General features: G+C 44.4%; 1 protein-coding gene across 3 annotated transcripts in view; it reads left to right on the forward strand.

Moving 5' to 3' along the window:
* Tiam2 (T cell lymphoma invasion and metastasis 2) overlaps positions 1-20,900 on the forward strand; it is a 191,810-nt gene that overhangs the window by 66,715 nt on the left and 104,195 nt on the right. For 2 of the 3 annotated variants that reach the window (XM_021186122.1, XM_029471057.1), the window contains exons 2-3: positions 17,434-17,552; positions 18,753-19,975. In XM_021186122.1, coding sequence (XP_021041781.1) covers positions 18,806-19,975 — 1,170 coding nt within the window. In that variant the 5' untranslated portion in view covers positions 17,434-17,552; positions 18,753-18,805. Of the gene's footprint in view, positions 1-2,147; positions 2,287-17,433; positions 17,553-18,752; positions 19,976-20,900 lie in introns of those variants that run through there. The other variant, XM_021186121.1, reaches the window with a different exon arrangement.

Raw genomic sequence — 20,900 nt, forward strand, 5'->3', positions numbered from 1 at the left:
GGAGGTCATTGGGGTGGCAGTATTCTTAGTCCTTTGGTATTTACCTAGGGCCTTTCAAAAATACATCTTTGGGGAATTCCCAAGTTTTGTGTTCTGTGCTTGGCTTCCATGGCAACCCTGTGAGTTGGCTTCCATGGCAACCGTCTTATTCAGCCAGAGGATGTAGTTACTTTGGGGGTGTGACCAGCTCTGTCACCCTGTGACTTCATTTTGACCTCGGCTTCATTTATCTTTGAGATAGAATCACACTCTGTAGCCCAGGCTACCTTTCAGCTCCTGACAACATTTTTTACCTCAGCCTCCCAGGTGCTAGGAACATGCAGGCATAGGTCATCATGTTAGGCTAAGGCATCTATGTTTAAATCTGTACCCTGTGGGGATGAGTTGAGTGACTTTTAGACCCACTTCATTGGCATTAAAAGTTTTTGGCTCTGTGTTAATTAAAAAAAAATGTGGCAGTTCTATTTGCTTTGTAAATGTTAGACTGATGCCTTTCTGCAGTTTTTTTTTTTTTCCAATTGAGGTCATGAAGCATCTCAAGTGTGTGTCACACTATGTAAAATATTGTTCTCAATGTGGGTTCATATGTGTGAATGTATACATGTCAACAAGATATGTCTCAAAATCCAAATAGGGAATTACAAGTTTATCTAACTATAGTAGAATCTGGTCCTTAATAACTCACCAATGGCATATTTAACTCAGTTCACTTTTTAAGAAAAATATTGGATATGTGCACTTATGCCACAGTGTGTGTATGGTCAGTGACAGATATCGGTGTCAGTTTGTACTTCTACCTTGCTGAGGTAGGTGCTGGGTACTGCAGCTTGAGAGCTTTCCGGAGATTCCTTCCTGTCTCAATGTAGAAGTACCAGGATTACAGATGTACCCCACTGTATCTGGCCATTTTATGTGGCTTCCAGGGTTCATGATGTTTGTATCAGCAAGAAAGTTAATTCACTGAGCCATCTGAAGGACTTTTGTCACATTTTAAAAATAAGACTGTTACCATTATAAAGCTCTTGCCACATGTTCAGGATGGGTTGTGTGCCTATAAATATATATATATATTATTTATATAATTTATATATATAATTTATATATTTATATATATATCAGATATATATATAAATAATATCTGAAAATGTAGGACTTTTGGTCCTTCTGTGGAATATAGACACAGAAATTTAAGCATGACAACAGAAATGTAATTTGATTCTATTCATCATACAACAACAACAACAACAAAAATCTAGTATAGAAATAACCTAGGGGCTGGAGAGATGGCTCAGAGGTTAAGAGCACTGACTGCTTTTCTAGAGGTCCTGAGTTCAATTCCCAGCAACCACATGGTGGCTCACAACCATGTGTAATGGGATCTGGTTTCTTCTTCTGGTATGCAGGTATACATACGGGCAGAACACTGTATCCATAGTAAATAAAAAATCTTTGTAAAAAATGACTTGGAAAAAATTTTGTATATTTTTATTTTTAACGTCTTTCATCAATGGTTACAGTGAGACTTCAAAATACTCTGCCTCTGTTGTATAGCCTTAATTTACAGTAATGTAACACATACTCTGGATAAAATGGCTCCGCATTTAGTTTCCAAGGACTTTGAGTGTAAGACTCTGCTGTGCTAACTTAAGGGGGGTGGGAAGCCCGATTCCAACAAGGAACACAGAATGAGGGTATACCCGATATTCTGCAAATCATGGCAGCATTTCCTGGGGCTGTTCTTCTGACCATAACATTCCATCTGTGGTTTTGACTGCTTCCCCAAACACAAGGATGATAGGTGTGTATTCTCAGTGCTACAGGGCTTTATAAATGATGCCAGGGCAGCCCTGGTGAGTAGGGCTTTATTCTGTAACCCTTGGAGCCAGACTCCTATGGAACTTCGGTGGTCATGGTGGATTGCTGGCCCAACAAGAGCCTAGTCATGGGCAGCCTCCGTGTCTCTGAGGCAAGCACGGTGGCAGGCTGTCCCGGGTAATCACTCCAGGCAGCCCATGGAAAAACCGCTTTTTGGTTAAGTCTGCCTCATAGCGTTCCATCAATGGAAAAAATTGAACATGATGAGGGTGTGTAACGAGCAGACAGAAATATATCCAGCATTGCACAGGATCCGTTTTTAGCTCTCAACGGCTGAGCAGTCGAAGTGTTAGACACCATTTCCTGGCTCAGTAGGGCAAAAGGAAGACAGAACATAGCTTCTAGCTGGGTGAAACTTTGTTAAACAAAAGCTCCTGAGAACAACTGGCCAAAGCCACCGTTCTGAGCAAGGTAAGGTAATAAAAATGTCTGTCCTTGTGGGTTGAGACTTAGTTTATCTGGGAAGATAGGTTTTCTGAAAGCTTTCCTCGGCAGCATGTCCTTGGGGCTTTGTCTCGTGTTAGTTTATCCTCAGCACGAGTTACTGAACAGAATGGAATTATTATCTCAAAGTTTAGTGTATATGTGATTTCAAACGCCTTGAGGTGATGTATTACAGTTGTTTTAGAATACTTTATGAATTGAAAATTCTCCAGGCTGATTCATATGGACCGTCCGCCCCACCCCCCACCCCCCAAGCTACCTGAAGAAAGTGCCATGTCTCAGTCTGATCCTGTTAAAATGTGAGTGACTGGTGCTTAGCTTTCTGGTCAATTTCTTTCAGGGTGGAATGGGAAATTGATATGTGACTGAGATTGTATATTTATTGTTTCCTGGTTATTCTACCAAATGCAGCTTATAGCCGAGTAAGGGTTTATTTTCTGCCTTCTAATTTGCTGTTCACTGTTATTTGTCCTTAGGCTTGTCTTGAGCTTTTGGGGAGGGGGTGGGTGAGGAGAAACATTGTAGCTCTGGGTAAGAGGCCCTCAGTTTAAGCAGACTGAGGGATCTGGGCGGTGACATTCATTAGAGCCTGAACTCCAAGCACAAGCTGTCCCAACTGAGGGCGTGTGCCGACAGCAGGAGAGAGAAACCCTAGACTGGGTCCCTCTTGCTTGGTCGGTCATTCATTTGGCCCAGCATGTAATTCTCAGAAAATTGGTGGGTGGAGAGAGTGAAAATAGGAAGGTCTTTTGAAGTCATAACTTGGAAGTGTATTTATAGGCTATCTGGAGAGTAAGGGATCGTCTGCATGGCTGCTAGAGGGTTTCCTGGTGTGTTTTAGCCTTTCACTGTGGCCTTAAGTCAGGGCTAGGGATTCTGGAAATCTGTTTCCTTTCACTATGAAGATGCTATGGCAACTGGGATCGTGCAGTGAAAGTTCATTTTTAGCTGTAGGAAGATGTCTCCCCATGGGTGTGGTGGGTACCCTCAGTCCATCCTGTCCTTTATAGAAACGTCTTTGGGAGGGTGGAGGCGTCCGGGTGAAGTTCAGGTCAGTTCTACCCACAGAATAACGGGTCATATTGTTGATTCCTTTTAAATTCAGAAGTGTTGCTGGGACAGAGTGAGAGGGGACAGTTCAGAGTGGCAATTCTCGGCCTCTCTCTCTCTCTGCTGAGTTGGACACTTGGCACTAGTTTTTTGTTTTCATGGGCTCACAGGCTGATGCAGAACCCGGTGACTCAGGCTCACAACACCAGCTTAGATGGTGTTACGAATACATTCAGACTAAACCACCAATACTGGTTGCAAAGCCTTCTCAGGCCATACTTGGGGGGCATAGTCAAGGGGGAGGCTCAGGGTCCTTGGGACGAGATTGTCCTTCCAATGTGACCCCCCTCATACTCCATCAGACAGAAGATGCTTCTTGATGGACTGAGTTTGTGCCCCACTCACTCTGCAGTTAGTACGAGGTCTCCACAGCTCCTTTGAGACATAAATATGGAAAGAATAAATGAACCCCGAATTATACTCCTTAAGTAACCCAGGCACTTTCTCAGATCTGTGTAGACGTCCAGGTTTGCTCTGCTCTGTAGAAGTCACTTACATGGTGATAAGAACCGAAGTTAGTGTGATCTTGTGCCTCAATTGCTAGATGTCTTAGAAAATCATTTCCCATTCACAAACATTCAGAGCCGAGGTCATTTTGGACATATTTTTACTTTTAGAGAAAAAGCATCTTTCTCTGTTGGAGCGAAGAGTGTCTTAGATACAGGCCAAGAAAGTGATGGTCTTGTGAGAGAGGTATGGGCTTTGGATAGAACAGATTGAAGGAAATCATCACTACTGAGGAAAATAAAAGTAGTGAGCGTATGAAATCCATGGAGCTGATAACTGCATTGGAGTAGCAGTGGTGGCCACTCCTCTGTATTACTCAGTCTTGCTTAGTGAGTTATAGATTCCGGAGAATTCTGTCTTGGTATAGTTGTATTTTTTTTTTTTTTTTTGTAGTTCTGGGGTTAGAATCTAGGATGTCTTGCATAGCAGGCAGGTGCTGTACTGCTGATACACACACACACACACACACACTTTCCAGCTTTTCTTAAAACAGTTAACATTTATTGGGAAGATTCAACTGTGTCCCAGAATCTGATTTATGGTGTTCCTCTAAGCCCCCACCCCCTTTCTATTTCTGGATCTTGTTATTTCATTTGTTTTTTTTTTCGAGACAGGATCTTCTATGTAGCCCTGGCTATTCTGAACTTTACTAGGTAGTCCAGGCTGGCCCCAAGCTCTGCCTCTACTTTCTGGGTGCCAGAATTAAAGGTGTGGATGAAGTTAGTGTTGACCAGAGCCTGGCTTCCCTAGCTCTTTAAAGTCCATATCTGAGGAAACAGAGCTGAAGAATGAATCTTAGAGCACTGAAAATCCACAGCCTTGAAGTAGTATGTCCAAAATGACAGGGAGAGTTATTTGCCTAGAGAAATAGAAGGAGTTAGGGTATCCTTAGAGGGAAGCTGAGATGGGTCTCCAGATATCTTGTTAATTCTATTCTCACAGTATTTAAAAATTGGGAATACTTTGGTATATCTATATCTGTATACCATTACTAAGTAAGTTAATAAAGATCCATATGTACATGTGTGTATGTACATGTACATATTTCACATGTGCGCATAGATCCACCTCTGTCTTTGCTACTGTCCTCTTCTTTTCCTGCTCTGTCACCGTCTTTCCTTTTCTTTTCCTGTTCTGTCACCATCTTTCCTCTTTTTTTGTGCTCTGTCACCTTCTTTCCTTTTCTTTTCCTGCTCTGTCACCTTCTTTCCATCTCTTTACAAATCTTATCAGCTCAGACAGATTTAAGCATCTATGTAGAGGGAGGACTTTTGCCTTGTTATTGTTTAATACAGCTCAAAGCTCCACTTAAACCATGACCTCCTCATCTTGGTACTGTTGCTACAGAGAACTTCCGGCTTGCCGGGCTTAGCTCAGCCTACTCGATAAGGCACCAGTGACTGGCATTCTTGTACCAGTCAATTCCCTCTTAGTCTTTAATTAAGAGGCGAGCTTTTTCTTTCTTTGCATTGTTACATTCTTTGCCCCTCAATCCATAAAGAACACAGATTTAGTTTTGCTCAGTGTTTTTAAGTTCCAAGAAATCTAAGGGATGACACAAGAAGACAGACTGTAGGCAGCCTTGCTGTTGAGCAGGTTTTTCTCACAGAAACAGATTCAGTTTTGCTGTAGTAAGAAAACCCTCATATCTTCAAGAATTCAGACAATCCAGAAAGACGAGCTCTAGGGCCTGAATGATGTAATTTCTAGGTCCCATTTCCCACAATACCGGATATTGGCAAGTGAGATTTCAACATGAATTTTGGAGGGGACAAAATTGTCAAGCTTTATTTGAAAGAGCGCCCTGCGGTATGAGCCAGCATCAGGATGTATATTAGTTGCATTTCTCCAGGGTGAATTTAAGACTTCAAGGCTCTTATAAACTCTGGAGACCAGAAGTCTAGGGTCATAATACAGCAGGGCCATACGGCCTCTGAGATGCTGGAAAGAAGCCTTCCTTGATTATTTTAGCATCTGGCGGAGGCCGCTAACTCTTGGTGCCTTTGGTTTGTAGTTACACGACTGACTTCTGCCCATGCTCTGAGGTCTCATTCTGACAGAGTGCTTAGGTTCTGGTTAGTCCTTGCCCTGGCAGATGCATTATGGGAAGGGCTAACAAACACAGCGATGGCCTGAGGTATTACTAGGTACTTGGAGACAGACAAAGTTTACCTATGAAGTGGTGGACCGGGTTATCACTTACACTCCAGCAAAGGGATGTGGCTCTTGTTAGAGGTGGCATCCAAGAGCATGGAGTTCTCAGGGCTTCGCTGAAGGCTGAGCAATCCTGGGTATCTTTAGGTCAATCCTGGGGAATAGTTCTCATCCAGCTTGTGTGCTGGGCATGACACACGTCCCTGGCTTGTACTCATGATGGAGTAGGGTTTCCAGGATGGAGCAGGAAGGGAGGAGGCAGGCGGGGTAAGCTCAGTGCTAAAGTCCATAAGATGGAAAATGGTGGAAAGAAACACTCCTGGAGTGAGAACACACTGCTTCCAGGCTCTCTGGGGCTACCATTAGCAGGTGGAAAGGCACTTAACAGATGGACGAGCAGGAAGCCCACAGAGGCAGCGGTGCCTCCATCACCAGTGTTGGAGGTCCTTGGCTTCCTTTGGCATGCAGTCTGCATTTAAATGCCTTCTTCCTTCACAGGGAGGAGGGCATGTCTGTGCAGCTAGCTTACCTTGCTTGACTGCAGACTCAAGTATCCAATTACCTGCCTAACACTGTCATGTCAATGTCCGGTGGACCTGGCTTTTCTAGCATTGAATCCCCAGTCTTTCACGTTAACTTTCTTCTGCTGTGACAAGATCCTGAGAAAATGGATTGTCACAGAGGACAGGTATTTGTGGGTCATGACTTAAACAGCTTAAGTCTGTTTGGCTGTCGTTTGGGGGCCTGCGATGAGGCAGAAGTATATCATGACAGATAGCCTGCCTTGTGGCAACCAGGAAGAAAACAGAGGAAGAGCTTGGGGTCCCAGTATCCCCCTTAAGGGCACATGCCTCCTACTAAGCCCTGTCTCTTCAGTTTCATCTCTTTCCAGATGTGCCTGCCTCAAGCTGGCAGCTTAATCTACTGGCCTTGAGGGGATCTTAAATTTTAGATTGTGTCTGTCTCTGTGTTGCGGGCTGACCTCTAGCTCTTGATTCTCCTGCCTCTGCCTCATGAGTGCTGGGATTACAGATCCACACTCAAATACTCAGGGTATTTGAGACCAAAGCCATAGCATCTTCTCCTAGCCTGTTCTACTCTACCTGGCCTTTCCCTTCAGTTACTTAGACTGAGAATCTTAGAGTTGCCGTAGCATCTCTTGCTGCACACTTCTCTCCATGGAGGTTCCTCTGGGCTCTTCTCTTACTGTGTTCAGTGTCTGCCCACTCCTCAGTCCCCCCTCAGTTGAGCCCTAACCTCTCTCACATGAATCGTGGCACTGGCCTAGCACATCTGTCTGCCTCTGCTTTCCTTGGCAATCCAGGTGCATAAGGCAGCCATGCAGATCACCGTTTGCCCCATGTAGATTCCTCTGTAGCAACCCCCAGTGTCAATGTTAAAAGCCCCAGTCCTTTGGATGTCTCTCCTGGCTGTACCCTAGTCTCCTCATCCCTCATTACTTCTGCTGCACTGCTCCTCAGACCCTCGGCCCCAGACACACTCACATACCCACCCATCTCCCATCTCCTCTGGGTTTTGCACTTTCTGTCAGTTGGAATGCTCTTTGGGGACCCTCATGGTTCTAATGTTCTAACTAATGTTTCCTTTAGGGAAGGGACAGAGATCACATCCACTCTGAAAGAGGAACCTCGAAGTTAAATGCACATTTTAAAGAAGATGTGGAGTAATTTCAGATTTAAAAAAAAAAAAAAAAAACAGATGGAGTAGAATTTTAAACTGTTTCAATGCAGCACTATGTTAATGACTTGTTTTGTTGCTATGACAACACATCCCATACAAGCAACTTAAGGAAGAAAGGGTTTACCTGGCTCACAGTTTGACCATGGTCCATTGTAGTAGGTAGGGAACTCTAGGGCAGCAGGAGCATGAAGCAGCTGGTCACTGGTACTGCAGTCAGGAAGCAGAGAGCGGTGAATTCTGTTGTCCAGCTGGCCTTATTGTTCATCCTTCCAATAGCAGTTAAAGTGAGTCCTTCCACGTCAGTTAAACCTAATCCAGCCGACCTCTCAGAGACATGCACTAAGGTTGGTCTCCTAGGCTATTCTAGAACCTATAAACTTAGCAGTTAGTTAGTGTTAAAAGTGATTAGAAAGATCCTGGTTTGATTTCTACTTTTTTTCCCTTTGACCTCTTAGTGATTTTGACTTAGCCATTCAACCCCTGTCTTAGTCAAACTTTCTATTCCTGCACAAAATATCATGACCAAGAAACAGTTGGGGAGGAAAGGGTTTATTCAGCTAACACTTCCGTGTTGCTGTTCATCACCAAAAGAAGTCAGGACTGGAACTCAAGCAGGTCAGAAAGCAGGAGCTGATGCAGAGGCCATGGAGGGATGTTACTTACTGGCTTGCTTCCCTGGCTTGCTCAGCTTGTTTTCTTTTAGAATCCAAGACTACCAGCCCAGGGATGGCACCACTCACAATGAGCCCTTCCACCCTTGATCACTAATTGAGAAAATGCCCCATAGCTGGATCTCATGGAGACATCTCCTCAAGGTTGGTTCCTTTCTCTGTGATAACTCCAGCTTGTGTCAAGTTGACACACAAAACTGGGCAGTACACCTGGAGACTTAGTTCCTTTTTCTATGAGGCAGGGGTAATTGTGCAAGTTATTAATCATGGCCCCCACTTCTCAGGGATCTTTTCCACACAACTTGCTAAATTTGTCCCATCCCCCCATGCACCCGTAGACTTTGAGTTCCAAAGCATTTAAATTCCTGTGCAATTAAAAAATGTTAAGTTAAATACTTTTTTTTTCCCTCTTGAGTCAGAGTCTCAAGAATCCCAGGCCACCTTGTTAACAAGCTCGAGGATGACCTTGAACTCCTGACCTTCCTATTTCTACCTCCCAAGTGCTGGGATTACAGATGTGTTTTACCATGCCTAGCTAAAACAGCAAAGTTTAAGCTTTAACGGGACCTACTGGTCCCGTTCAATTTGTCCCCTAAAGTTTTAATAAGTTGTTAGGTAAAATCTAAACAGGTTTGTGTGTAACCACACACATGAGTTAAGAGATGTTTCATCAATGACTAGTTTGACTTTTACCGGTGGGCCCAAGGGTACCTTCGGATCAGAACAGAGTATAAGTGGACCCTGGTAGAGGGCCATGTGGTCAGCTAAAGTAGAATAGTCACACGTTTATGAGGGTGGGGGACACACCTCTTTACACGAAGTGGGGGAAATGTGTGCGCGTTCATTTTTTTAGGTTCAAATGGGACAGTGTATGATACAGAAAGGTTTGTGCCAAGAATAACTTGGTAGAATCACTGTAGCATATTTTGGTTGTAAAATGTGATTGCTTCCAATTTCCTGAGGTGTGTGTCTCATTTGTGGGTCTCCCCAGTCAGAGACAAAGAAGCCAACCTCGGCAGCCCTGTAGCCCGAGACCCCAGGCTGCCTGTGTTATGGTGTGAAGCTTGGGTGCCACTTGCAGAAACCCAGGCTTGCTTCTGTGGGATGGCTCAAGCACAGTTAATAGAGAGGCTATTTAAAAGTCACGCTGACAGTTTTGATTCTGGTACTCGTAAGTTGCAGAGGAAAGGGCCATTTGAAAGCCATTATTTAGAATTTATCTGATTGTGGTGCTCACCCCTGGTCACCATGAGGTCTTAGAGGACTGGAATGTAGGGGAAATTTGAGTGATACTGAAGGAGACCAAGGAGAAAAGGTGAAACAGGAGAGAACATTAGCACATTAAACAAACAACAAACACACACAGAAGTGGAGGATCTGGGAGGTCAGCTGTGGAGCACTTGCCTCCTAAGCAGTGGGCCCTGTGTTTAATCTCAAGAACCCACGTTCAAAAGCAACAACACCAAGAGCAAAAGCAGTGCAGTGCGGTACGTGTGGGTCATCTCAGTGCTGGAGAGGCCGAGATAACTGGATCCCTAGGACTCCTTAACTAATCAACCTGGCCTACTCAGCTAGATCTAGGCCAATGAAAGAGAGACTCTGTCTCAATGAAAAGAAGCCCGGTGCTGTCTGAGGTACAGCAGCTGAGGTCCTCTGGCCTTTGCACACAACATAAAACACATGCATGCTCACCCACACAGACAAGTGTGTTTCCGTACAGACAAAAAGACACATATCCATACACGCAAGCAGGCACGCATCACCACCAGCAACAACAACAACAAATGATACTTTCAAATGCCTGGCTAAAAAACTTATGAGACACATTTTGACTTTTCTTAACGGAAGATATTTTCTTTCTCACTATTGGGGCCATTTCATTCTAAACTATATGGATTCTGTAATTTTGCTTCAAAGGATTTTTGTCATCAAACCCCTGAAATGTTTTTCTGTTCCCATGATGGTTTGGCTGTAGCCAGCCACTCGATTTTCTTGGCATTTCACATACCAGCAATATTTGTGGGATGTGGTCTCTGCACTGTTGGAGTTGTGCGCTCTCCAGTGCTTCTTCTCTGGCACATGTTTGTAACCCACCTCACATCCCACACAGGCTGACAGTCTCTGGGAGGAGGGGATCTCCTTGTACAGCTTTGGCTTTCCTTGAAGCACTTTGTCAGAGAGCTGGGAGGTCTCCAAACCGTTCCTACCGACTTGCTGAGTGGAGCAATTGAGTTCTTTCCAGTTCCTCAAGTTTCTGTCAAGACCAAGAACCTGTCTTTTCCTGTCAGTGCCACCCAGTGGGGGGACCCTAAGTGTCTCTGAATGGGTCACTTCACATATATCTGGGCTGGGGTGGTGACTTGACCTCTAAGGCTCCCCCAGCTGCCTCTTACTCTTGCCTTCCTCCTTCCTCATTTGCTGATTTTTCCTCCCCAACTGTGTCATGGACACTCAGGCACTAAGCAAGCCTGGGTCCTTCTCCTTTTTGCTCAGTTGCTGCTTCAGCCATGTATGGACCCAGGACACACAGACTCCCCAGTGTTTGGACTTGCTATTCTCCAGTTCCCTGTCATCCTTTCCATTCTTTCCATCCTTCCTTTCCTTAGCTGTCAGAATCCCACCCATCCTCTTGAGTCCCTTCCTTACAAGGCTTTACCAAATTCTTAAGAATTTGAATATGCATTTACAGTTTCTCAGAAGTTAGAATACAAAGGAATGAGAGCTATAGGCTTACCGTGTAGAACTCTCAATGATTGATGGTCCCTTTCTTGTCTGGCTCTGAGTCCGTAGCCCAGGTGTTTGTTTTGGATGATGATTTTCTGAGTTTTTGGAGAGTGCTTACTTTGGTTGACCTTAAGTCTTCTTAGTAATACCATGGGACAATTATTCATGATTGTCAACTTAATTAAGGGATATGTAGGAGTTTAGGGACAGATCATGGGGATTCTGGCCTCATTTAAATAGATTACTGAGTGATTATAGGATTTTCTCTCTCTCTGCCCAGTCACTTGGGATGCATTCTTATAGGGCTAATGTCTTACCATAGCCCCTTCTCCAAGTGTTCTTTGCTGGCCACCATACATCAGAAGAGCCTGGTAGACACCAGCTCCTATCACCATGGTGAACTCCATGGCTACAAACCCAAAAACACATAGCCAAGTGACATAGACCCTCTGAAATCATGGATAGAATAATTCCTCTTTGTTTGTTGTTGTTGTTTTGATAATTCTTCAGATACTACATTATAACAAATGTATGTACCGTTCTGATGAAAATACTAGGTTAATGACAGTTTTTAAAAAGGTGTTTGGAATCACCAGTCAAAAAGACACACCTATACATCACAACCCAGTATACAAACAAGCACCCAGACACATTGTTTCAAGCAGTGGTTTTACCTTTACACACTCTAGCATTGTTTGTTCTTCTAATCTTATTTCCTCTCTACTCTTTGCTGGGGTTGACTCGTTTATGGGGTCTTGTTGACCCACGAATGGGCTGAGACCCTAGTTTGAACAGCAGTTCTGTGTGCAATGCTTGCTGGTGTTAGGGTTTCTTACAAGGCAGGTGTGAGTTCTGAGACCACCCCTCAAGTGATAAATGGGATTAACTAAGGTGGTGAAGTATGCCCCAGAGCTTGGCCATTGTCCTTTTGGAATTTATGACTTTCCCCCTGTTGAATGTCAGCCATGCTTGTCCACTGAGCTCAGGCTCCTGGGGCATTCAGTACTAAATGCCAGTGACTGATTTCTTTCATCTGTTAATTGGCCCCCATGCATTGAAAGAAAACTGGTGGAACTCCACAGAGGTTCTTAGCATAGAGGCCTGGGGCAGCAGCTTGCTTCCTGCCCACTCTGTAAAGATTACAAATTCCTGCAGAGACCAGATGGTCTTTTGCCTGCCTTTTTACCAGAGTGAGTTCAGTAGTTTTAGAATTAGAGATTCATTCTCTCAAGTCCTGGTATTCAGTTCTTGCATTCCAACTGTGATTCATTGACAAAATGGGGTTTGGGTGATACTGACAGAGTTTAAGTCTGGATCCCTTATAGAGCTGAATAGTGTTATTTTACACAAATATGTCCCTTTCCTGTGGCTCTGCAGTCACATGTGGAAAGTAAGACGTTAAGACTGGTTTCCTTAGCCTCTCACTGTGGACACACTGGACTAGATACTGACTTGTGGGGAGCTGGTATGTTATCTGATGTTGAGTGATGTCTCTGACTTCTCTGATACTTATCTGTCTCTAAGGCCTACAGTCTCCATAAGACATTAATAGTTTAAGGCATTAATAGTTGTTCAGTGTGTTACTGAATTACTCTTTCATCTTTGCAATCACAAGGATCTAATTATTCAAGTGCTTGGCTTAGGGCACTGTATTCTTGGGCATTTGATACCTATTGTAAATTACATTTTATCTGCTGTGATTTTGTGGAGTGGTATTGACAAAAATCAGACATACTAATAGTACCATTTAGAAAATTATAAATTTGTATGTAAATATAGATAATGTTCAATGGCTCATAATCAATGGCAGATCCAAAAAGATAGATCACAAAATATTTGACATCACACTACAAAAAATTAATAGTTTACAGCTGATGGTATTCATATTTTTTAGGTATTTTCATATAAATTTCCATACCTGACTCTCCCTCTGTGCCAGATAATCTTATTTTTACTTTGCAAATGGGGAAAAACAAAATCCATAAAGGATAAGTCCCTTCCCCCAACGTCCTATGTGCCATGCCAGATACAAGTTAAGTTGTCACTCAAGTTCTCTGACACAAACCAGACCAAATTCTGATCATTGTTTTCTGAGTGGCTGCAACATCTCTGGGGCCTGATCAAAATGAAAAGATGTCAGCAGACCTCACGGTGGCCAATGACGATGACCCTCTATCTTATCTGGCTCTTGGCTCTGGCTGAGAGATTCACCACCGACTATGGGGAGCCTAGCTCAGCCTTCTAATCTCTATGAAACTATGGAGCCTGCTGGTCTTTGTGGGAGACATCGGGTTTTACTGTCTCACTCAAGGAGAAATCTGCCTTTGTTCAGAGATCCTGACTTATGATCTTAAATGCCAAGCAGCTTCAGAAGGACCACACCAGGCCAAACAGTTCCATGTGAGGTTTATTGGGAGAGAGGGGCAAGGTGGCTTCGGAAAGAGAAGCAGGGAAGAGAGAGGGAGAGAGAGATTGGGGGGGGGTGTTCTTTACATATGGGTGATGACATAACACAGGTAAAGGTGGGAGATGAGCCAAGTGGATTCTGGGAATATGGTGGCTGTTGCCTTGGTTTTGGAGGTGCTGATACCAACAGTGACCCTAGCTCTGCTTGCCCCATCATTCAGTCTCCACCCTTCTTATAGCTAGTTCCTTAGCCCCATCTGCCTACCTGCTGGCTTCTTCCTTCACTCCATCTCGCTCAATTCAGCCCCAGGTCCAAGTTTTGTTTTGTTTCTTTGTCTTGTTTCCTGTTCTAAATCCTGCACTCCTTTGAGAGAAGGGACTTTAGCCATCAGTGTACCTCATTCTGAAGGCAAATGATGACTAGGTAAATCTTAAATTTCCCCCAGGTGTGATGGTTTGTATATGCTCAGCCCTGAGAGTGGCACTATTAGAAGGTGTGGCCCTGTTGGAGCAGGTGTGTCACTGTGGGCATAGGCTTTAAAACCCTCACCCTAGCTGACTGGAAGACAATATTCTCCTATCAGCCTTCAGATGAAGATGTAGAACTCACAGCTCCTCCTACACCATGCCTGCTGGATGCTTCCATGTTCCTGCCTTGATGATAATGCACTGAACCTCTAAACCTGTAAGCCAGCCCCAAATAAATGTCCTTTATAAGACTTGCCTTGTCCATGGTGTCTTTTTATAGCAGTAAAACCCTAACTAAGACAGAAGTTGGTCCCAGGGACTAGGGTATTGCTGTGATAGGCCTGACAATGCTAATGCTTTTGTTTGGAGGAATGTGGATTTGGGGACTTTGGAAAGCAGTGGAATGCTTGGGCCATCCCAGTAGGAATGTGGAAGACTTTGTTGCTGAGTATGATCTGAGATGTGAAGACTTAGCCCAAGAGGTTTCAGTGGAGAAGAATTTCAGAGTGTGGCCTAGAGACTGTTTTTGTGGTATTTTGGTGAAATGTTAATGGCCCTGCCTATTAAGTTGTGCATATTGGTTGACATTTTTAATATGGTAATTGATCATCATTTGAAAACCAGAGAGCCCCTTCCATTCTTGTTTGTGCTTTTAGCTTCAAATGTTGCCTGATAAATTCCTATGACTGGGGACAAGATGAAAGAGAAGGATTCCTTTTTAACATCCTTGGAATTGTAACTAATTAAAAAAATCTGAATATTATTGTTATCTACTAAATGAAGATAATTATATAAACCTTTGTGCATGGCATCCAGCCTTTGCTATATAAACTGTTTTAATGGTCTTTGTGTTTCACAGAGCCTTCACCTATAATATGTTACTATGAACTGTAGGCCTAACTGTGTCTCAGGTACCTAGTGAGTATTATTGCAGCTTACACCTTCATGTATACTATTGTGATTTAATATAATCTAAAAGATATTTTTGCTATTTTTAAGTACTAGGCCTCTAATTGTATTTATTTTTTAAGTTTATAGAACCTTTTAAAAAACTGTTTTATTATTTTTTTTATAATAAAACAGTCTCTTTTCTACCAAAAGAGTTTTAAAACTTGAACACTATAAGTTTGCCTTTGTAAAAGAGTTGGGGAGCAGAGGTTGCTAGCTAAAACTTTGACTTATATATTCTCTTCTTTTTTGGCAAAAACCATAACTGAAGCATGATAAGTAAAGGTCTTTGTCAAAGTCATCAGGACAATAGTTACATCGTGTCTCTCAGAGGCTACCCTGTCTGCCAATGAATGGCTCATAGATGTTGAATATGCTCTTGCTGCTGCTGTTTTTTTTAAAGCTGTTTCTTTCTCCAGTGGGTGGGGTTGACCAGGTGTGTTGAGCAGCTGGCGTTGGCCAGATGCACTGAACAGCTGTCCAGCATTTGCCTCTATTAGCATGTGTACTGCTTCTGGCTTCCTTTATCCTCCTTTCTGCAATATCCTGTCTATGTCTGTTTTTTGAACATAGCCGGTAGGGAGAATTCTTGCTTTTGGTCTGTGTCAAAATCAGTCTTCTAAGCTTGGAGTTGTCTTCATCCATCCCATAGGTGTTTCCAGAGTGCTTCTTGTGAGCCCACAGTTCAGGCTTTTAGTGAGGCAAAGGGTTAGTGAAAGATAGGGTCTTCTGGTATATTTCTCAAATTATCACAATAATAAAAATAATTAAGTGCCTGGACACAGAGCTAAATCGATAGAGTATTTGCCTAGCTTGCTGAAAGGCCTGGGTTTGATCTTAGCATTGCATAAACTGGTACATTATAGACACATTCCTGTAAACCCAGCCTTTGGGTAGTGGAAGCAGGAGGACAAGAGGTTTAAGATCATCCTTGTAGAATTCAAGACTAGCCCAAGACACATGAAACCTCATCTTATTGAAATTAAAATCTTCTCTTCTCTTCTCTTCTCTTCTCTTCTCTTCTCTTCTCTTCTCTTCTTTTCTTTCTTCTCTTTCTTCTCTTCTTTCCCCTTTCTTTCTCTTTCCTTCCTTTCTTTTGTTCATTCATTCTTTCCTACACCCCTCCCTGCCTCCACCCCTCTGTCCGTCTCCTTCCCTCCCTACTTTCCTCCCTCTCTCCCTTCCTTCCTTCCTCCCTTTAATTAGTAATGTCTTGGGCATCAGGAGAGGGAGTGAAGACCAAGGCCTGACTGCTCAGTGGGCTACAGAGTTCCGGTCCTGCAGTGAGAAAAGGATTGTAGACATGGATGGTAACAATGACAGTCTGACAATTCTTAATGTTGCTGAGCCAAAAATGGGGAAGGTGATTGATCATGTTAGGCATGCTTTGTTATAATTACAGAATAGACTGGGGGAACTGCAAAAGTCACTCCAGGTCCTTCTTCTCTTTGTCTGTGAGAAAATAAGGGCTTTGTGTCAGGCAGAATGCCACCAGGTGGCATTCCCCATCTCAGACCCCTCCCCTCCCCCTTAGAGGGCCACCTTGTCCTCCTGAGGTTGACCTCTGATCCCCATCAATACAGGCTTGAGGGAAAGTGGAGCCTGGTGCTTGGGTGGGTGAGATCAGCCTCCACTTAAGACTCTCTCTCCGTTGTGCTTTTACCTTGGCCTTTTGTTTTCATTGCTTGGCTCAATAGAGAACAATAAGTTACTCTTGTCCTGCAAGGGAAGAGAGGGGGGGAATTGGGGGAGGAGTGCACATCCCTACCATGTGTCTTGTCAGCAGAGCCCAAGAGTTCTTTTCCCTGGGAGTGCTGATAGATAGCCTGACTCACTTGAACATCCTCACCTGCCACTGACAAGTCGGCTGCAGACTCCAAATGTCTGAGTCTGGCTTCCTTTAGCTCTCCAAACAGTCTTGATCAACCAAGAAGTTCACAGATGTCTCCTTTATTCTCTTGACAGTGTTTGTTTTAGGTTATTAAGTTGTTTTGATTATTTCATTTATGAGGTGGGAGCTTGCAGGTCGTGGTATGCAGGGAGAGGTCAGGGAACAACTTACAGCATCCAGGGATCCAGGCCAGCAGCCTGGCAGCAGAGACTTTGACAGGTGATTTTTGAACACTAATACTTTATTTCTGGATAGCCTATATTAAATCATCAGGTTATTTAAACTTTAGAGATAGGGTCCGATTAGTTCAGACATGTAGCCCACTACCCCAGACTTACTGTATGCCCATGACCCTCAACTCTTGCTCCTCCTGCCTTTACCTCCTGAGTGCTAGCATTATAGTCTTGTACTGAAGTGCCTGGTTTTCAGCCATGCTGAGGGTCACACCTAGGGCTTTGTAGGTGATGCACAGTCCACCAACTGAGTCACATTCTAACTCGCTCTTCTTTGCTCTTTCTTTCTTTTTTTTGGCAGGATCACTTCATGGACTCGCCTTACGTACCCATGTTTGTTAAATATCTGCATAGTTCCCAAGATCACGTAAAACCGGCTGAGCATTATTGACCTCCCTCCCAGCAAAAGCCAGGCTGCAGGTAAGGGCAGTTCAGATATGTGGGCCTCTCGTAAACTACATGACCCACGGACTAATAAAAAAGGGTTCATTTGCTCCAGAGACTGGGTTTTTAAAGGGTCTGATAACTGCCACCAACCAGCTATCCATCCATTTGATTTCCGATTTGTGAATACGTGCTACAATGTGCAAGAACAAAGAATCTGAAAACCTGCTAAATAAGCTGGCAACCTGACAGGAAGTATGAGTGCTGATCAATATTAAAAGGGTGTGGAAGGGTTCCAGCAGATTTTAATTTGCATTTTGCTTACCCAATGAACTCTGTGAGCTAACTGGAATTTTAAAGGAAGTTTAAAGAGACCAGTACTGTGTTCTATCGCCCAGTTGTGATTGGTATGAATTTGCATGGTTTTCTCTCACTGCCTTCTAAAGTGAGTCTTCAAGTCTTAGACAAGGGCTGGAGATGACGTTTATAACAATGTTTTTCTCTCCCAAATAAGAGCTTTTACTTCCTCCCCAAGCCTTTTTAATCAGACCCATACTCTTGGACCTTCTAGTCTTTTCTTTAGCTTCTACTTGAAAACTCCCATGAAGCACGGTATGTGGGGCTGTGGTCATGTGGGAGCAGGGACCTCAAAGGTTCTGCACCTGTAGATTCACCTAGCTGTCGATGTATTTTTTAAAATAACATTGCTGAACATGTAGAAACAGTTATTCAGGAATGATTCAGTGGGAAAATACCAAGCGACACCAATATCCACAGCATTTCTATTGTCAAGTATTATGTGTGTATTCTAAGAGTACACATGAGGGTCATGCGCAAAGATTGCACTCAAAAACTTGAGCATTTGGGGGAATCTGAGGTGTCCTGAGGCCCATAATTTCTATGTAATAAAAATGTCATTTCTTTGATGCATCTCTGGAGGATCTATATCCAACATTGGGTCTGAAGGAGGTCTCTGCCTTTAGCTGATACTTTTTTGCCTCTTCAGTTTTAACAGCGTGCCACTGATAATGACTTAGCATTCCTAAGCACACAAGTATCTATGTGGCCAGTGTTGCCTTGCACAATTCAATTCATGGCTCTTACTTCTCCTTTGAATCTTGTCAGGCATGGAAAGAAATGACCTGCACTCTCCATTCTACCTGTTTAATATTATGACAGACATTATTTTACTACTATTATTGCCATTATTATTGAGAAAATCCTCTTTTATTGCAGCGTAATTTAGACCATGGCTCATATTGATACAACTGTTCTCAATTTTGGTTAAAATGGGGAACTCTGAGAGTCAATATACCTTCCAAGGATCCAAGAATCATAGTAATACTGTCACTGGTGCTAAGCAAAAGCCTTGCTCTCTGAAAATACGCAGCGTTCATGCAAAAGATGAGAAGTCCTTGCATGGTTGGACTCATGGGAGCAGCGGAACAGGCTACAAGTCCAGGTCCCTAGCCAGAAGCTGCCTTTCTCACTTTAAGAATCACCAGCCTTATGCCACCAGACTCAGTGGACCCACATGTAAAGTCTCTAAGCACAGAGCAAATGCCCCAGGAAATGATTTCCAGGGCAACAGTGGTGCTTTCTTACCCGAGAATGGCTTCCACTATGTTGGCCGCGAGTCAGGGGAAAGCCACGTCACCTCCAATGGACACCTTCTCACCTGCTATGGGAGAAAGGAAAGCCTCACCTCCACCCCTCCAGGCGAGGACCACAGGAGCCCCAGGGTGCTCATCAAGACACTGGGAAAGCTAGACGGGTGTTTAAGAGTCGAGTTCCACAACGGTGGCAACCCCCACAAGGGGCCCTCTGAGGACCCCAGTGGACCTGTACGGCTGCTGAGATACTCCCCTACCTTAGCATCGGAAACCTGCCCGGTGCGGGAAACCAGGCGGCATTCGGGTGCTGGCTCCCCAGCCAGCCAGCGCCCCTCTCCCACCGACTCTCACCTGCGCTCCAGCAAAGGCAGCTCCCTGAGCTCAGAGTCATCCTGGTATGACTCCCCCTGGGGCAACGCTGGGGAGGTGAGCGAGGTGGACGGCTCCTTCCTGGCTCCCAGCACTCCAGACCCCAGCCTCCCCAGCAGCTTCCCACCCAGTGACACCAAAAAGCCTTTCAACCAAAGCTCTTCCCTCTCCTCCCTCCGGGAATTGTACAAAGATTCCAACCTGGGGTGCCGCTCACCTTCCGGCACCTGCCTTTCTTCCAATGAGTACATCAGCTCCCAAGTCAGCCTGAACAACCGAGTCTCCTTTGCGTCTGACGTGGATGTGCCCTCCAGGGTGGATCACAGGGATCCCCTGCACTATAGTTCCTTTACTCTCCCCTGTCGCAAGTCCAAAGCCTTAACTGAAGATGCAGCTAAGAAAGACACCCTCAAAGCCAGAATGCGGCGCTTCAGTGACTGGACAGGAAGCCTCTCCAGGAAGAAGAGGAAACTGCAGGTGAGAACACCCTGGCTTAGGTGCGGGGTGGGGGTGGGGGTCCTAGAATTTTTCCAACTAGTATCCGAAAGTAGCCAGAACCTCAGGTAAGCCGGCCAAGGTAGCCTTTATAACAGAAGACCCAGCACAGCTTATTTCTGGTGGGATTTTTCTTTCTTATTTGCTTCAGTCATCCAGAGTCTTGGCCCTCCACGTCAGTGTCTCTGCGTTTGGGGTTGGGGTAAGGGTAAGGGTGTAACCGAATGCTACGACTTATGGGGTGGCTAAAAGATAGACTCATAGTTCATAGTTCCCCAGGTTGGAACGTCATGGCCACGGTGGTGAGAGGCTCTGGGTAGGGCTGTTCCTTGTTGCTAACGGTTCTGTCCTTACACAGCAGGGAGGAAGAGAGCCCTAGTTTCTTTCTCTTCTTACAAGGACACCAGCAGCTTCAGGACTCCAGCTTCTTGCTCTCATCTAAATCCTGCCCCACTACCCTCCAAGACCCCCATTACTGTCTCTATGTGGGACAGACAGCATGGCCTTGAGCCCATAGCATCCGGATTCCACACTAAAATTGCCTTGGCTCTCCCACAGGCCTGGGTCTGAAGCTGGTCCAACTGTTCTTGGAAGCATAGAGCTGGCTGAAGGTCCAAGGGAACTGGCAATCAGAGGCTGTTGCTGGACCTCAGTCATCAAGTCCAAGGACATTTGGAAGGAAGCCAGTCACTGATTTCAGATAAGGAGGCCTTCCCAACATGACATTACTTTATATTTAAGTCCACTCATTAAAAAAAAAAATCTCCTGAAAATTATGCCACAAGAGCCAGGCGTGGTAGCGCACACCTTTGATCCCAGCACTTGGGAGGCAGAGGCAGGCAGATTTCTGAGTTCGAGGCCAGCCTGGTCTACAAAGTGAGCTCCAGGACAGTCAGGGCTATACAGA

Source organism: Mus caroli, chromosome 17 (genome assembly GCF_900094665.2).
Source record: "Mus caroli chromosome 17, CAROLI_EIJ_v1.1, whole genome shotgun sequence".
NCBI lineage: Eukaryota > Metazoa > Chordata > Mammalia > Rodentia > Muridae > Mus > Mus caroli.